Source organism: Aegilops tauschii, chromosome 4 (genome assembly GCF_002575655.3).
Source record: "Aegilops tauschii subsp. strangulata cultivar AL8/78 chromosome 4, Aet v6.0, whole genome shotgun sequence".
NCBI lineage: Eukaryota > Viridiplantae > Streptophyta > Magnoliopsida > Poales > Poaceae > Aegilops > Aegilops tauschii.
This window is the reverse complement of record NC_053038.3, coordinates 34,975,378-34,978,530: the sequence shown is the minus strand read 5'-3', so window position 1 is coordinate 34,978,530 and position 3,153 is coordinate 34,975,378. Positions and strand designations below refer to the sequence as shown.

General features: G+C 54.2%; 1 protein-coding gene across 1 annotated transcript; it reads left to right on the top strand.

Annotated features, from left to right (window-relative positions):
- Positions 1 to 270: 270 nt before the first annotated feature.
- LOC109786877 (phenolic glucoside malonyltransferase 2) lies at positions 271 to 2,135 on the top strand. Its single transcript, XM_020345440.4, has one exon. It carries the CDS (start codon positions 511 to 513, stop codon positions 1,897 to 1,899), a length of 1,389 nt encoding a protein of 462 aa, XP_020201029.1. The 5' UTR covers positions 271 to 510; the 3' UTR covers positions 1,900 to 2,135.
- The last annotated feature ends 1,018 nt before the right edge of the window (positions 2,136 to 3,153 follow it).

The following is a 3,153-nucleotide window of genomic DNA, read 5'->3' as shown; positions in this document are numbered from 1 at the left end:
CATTTAATCGCCGTGATTCGTGTAATTAAAAGAAAATATATACGAGATCTTTGTGTAATAATTAGATAGTGGCTATGAACGCCGACAGCTACTATGTGAAAGGATCCTGCATGCTTCTAGATGCTGCTATAAAGGTCATTTATATGTATATACGAAAAATATAGGTCAAAATGTATTACTTGACTCCTCCAGCATCTAGAAGCATGCATGCATGATCCTTTCACATATCTTTCACTTACGAAGCAGCTTCGCTGCACGTCGATCTGTCGACAAGAAGTCAAGAACGTGTTCGCTAGCTACACGTATCGGGCAGCAACTGGTAACCACGGGGAAACTCGAAATCTCGGCGCCACCAGAATTGGTACGTTGTCGTCAGAGATGATGTGAGCAAGCCATACAGACCTTCTAGTATTAAGCTGCTCTGCGCCTCTGCTTCATCACCAAGTCCAAGTGCATACTTCCTAGTACTCCAGCACAGCAAGTGCAAGTTCCTAGTACCAAATAGCAGCAATGGCGCCAGCGCAGCAAGTGCAAGTTCCAGTGCAAGCCTCGCCACCCGCGATTCTCAGCGTCCTCGAGACCACTCTCGTAGCGCCCTCGCCGAGCGCCGGTGCCGCCCCGCTGGAGTCCTCCCTCCCGCTCACCTTCTTCGACGTCCTCTGGCTCAACTCCCCGCCCGTCGAGCGTGTTTTCTTCTACCGCCTCGCCGCCGACGCCGACGTCCCCGCCATCCTCTCCAACCTCAGGACCTCGCTGCCCCAGGCTCTCCACGCCTACTACCCGCTCGCCGGCCGCCTCCGCCTCACGCCTGGGACGGCTGACCGCTACGAGATCTACTACCAGCCGGGCGACGGCGTCACCTTCACCGTCGCCGAGTACCGCGACGATGTTGACATCGACGAGCTCGTGGTTGACAAGCCGAGGGAGGTCTGCAAGATCGGGCCGCTCGCACCGCCTCTTCCCAAGGGGGGCCCGGTGCTCGCGCTGCAGGCCACCGTGCTCCACCGTGGCCTCACCATTGGCGTGGCCGTGCACCACGCTGCCTGCGACGGCGCCATCTCCACGCGCTTCCTGCACACCTGGGCGGCGGCCGGCACCGGCGTCGTCGCTCCGTCACCTCCTGTCATCGACAGAACTCTCATAAAGGACGCCACGGGTCTCTACGACGTCTTCGTCAAAGCCATGCCGTCGGCCGACGAGATGGAGCACGTCAAGGAGTTGGACGACAAGCTCCTCGCCACCTTCACACTGTCCAAACAAGACATACAGCGTGTCAAGGACGTGGTAGCCAGCGAAGCGGCGCGGCGAGGCGCGCCGCCGCCGCGATGCTCCTCGCTGGTGGCCACCTTCGGCTTCATGTGGTCCTGCTACCAGCGAGCCAGAGACGATGCAGGAAGCAACGGCGGCGACCGCCCGACGTACCTGGTCTTCCCCGTCGACCACCGCGCGCGGATGAAGCCTCCCGTCCCGGACGAGTACCTCGGCAACTGCGTCGGCGGCGCCATGCACGCCGCGCCCATGGACCAGCTCGCGGAAGCCGGCGCCAGCGGCCTCTTCGTCGCGTGCACGGCGCTAGCTGCGGCGATCGAGGAAGCGGTGCGCGGCATCAGGTCACCCGAGACGATCGCGTTGTGGTTGGACAAGTTTAGGGAGGCTGCCATGGCCGGGATGTGGACTGTCGCCGGGTCGCCGAGGTTCCGCGTGTACGAGGTGGACTTTGGGTTCGGGCGGCCGGCCAAGGTGGAGATCGTGTCCGTGGCGAGAACCGGTGCCATGGCGGTGGCAGAAGGGCGGAGCAGCGCCGGCGGCATCGAGGTGGGCATCTCTCTGCCGGCGGCTGGCATGCAGAGGTTCCAAGAGTGCTTCCGAGATGCCATTGACTCGCTTCATCATCATTAAACAAGTAGTAATTTTTTTTGCTGTGCAATTGTGATAGCTCGTCAGGTGAGATTGATATGTGCACTGGATGTTGAGCAGCAGCTATGTAGCGTCTAGTCGGTTGTGTCCAGATACTGAGATATCACAATGGTCACTGAATCCATCATGCATATGCATATCCATAGCTAGTGATGTTGGCACATTAATTTTCTCGGTAAAAAATTATTGTGGAGGTATATAATCCAAATTTTCTTCCACGAGGAGCTGCAGGGGGGTGACGCCCATGGCAGCGGCAAGTTGCCATGATATGTTTCAGCTATTTTGTCTTCTATCTTTAAAAGTAATTTTTGACATATTATAAATCGAGAAATTAGGAAACTAGACTTGCCATGAACCATAAACTAAAATTGCCATGATACATGTAATTCCCATGGTCAAAGTACTGGAATTGCCATGGTCAAAATACTATAATTGCCATGATCAATAAACTAAAATTGTCATATGGCAACTTTAGTGTAAACACTATGGCAACTACAGTGTAAACATCATGGCAACTTTTGGCCAATTTTTTTTCTCGTCGAAACATATCAACATGGGATCTAGTTTTGAAGATCTTGTCGGGACGGATTTAATGATGAAAACGAATTTTTAATTGAATTTTTTTATTAGAAGATAAACCATTTTATAGCTGAAAATCAAAAAGATTCCTGCTGATGTCATATGTTTTGATGTGGTAAAATGAATGGTAATGGAGGCGTTTGGGCAATGTTGCTTCGTGCCACATATGTGGGCGTTATCATTTGGGTTATTTGCTGGCCGGCCCGATAATGGAAGTGGGGTGATGGTTTATGTGTTGGCCGACCGCCGGGATTTCTCTCCCTCTTCCCCTCATCTTCTCCGCCTTCCCCTCACCCTCACCTCCCCTCCCGCTTCTTGAAGATGGCAAAGAACACAGTGTTGCGTGTTGCATTGATGATGGCGATGATGTTTTCGCCGGCCGGCGGCCGTCACCACCATGAAAGCTATCAGCAAGCACGCCTCACCCTCACCTCCGCTGCGCCCTCACCCTCACCCTACTAGTGCAGAATCGGGCTATAGTCCCGGTTCGTAAGGCCCTTTAGTGCCCCCTTTAGTCCCAGTTCAACACGAACCGGGACCAAAGGCCCACCACGTGGCACGAGCCCGCGCCGGGGGGCTGGGGGCCTTTAGTCCCGGTTGGTGTAGGGTGAACTTTTTTTAGTAATGATGTTTTAAAAGATATGTCATGCACAGTTT

Bases quoted from the DNA above. Each gene is read 5' to 3' on its own strand.
- LOC109786877 (XM_020345440.4), top strand. From the start codon at position 511: ATGGCGCCAGCGCAGCAAGTGCAAGTTCCAGTGCAAGCCTCGCCACCC.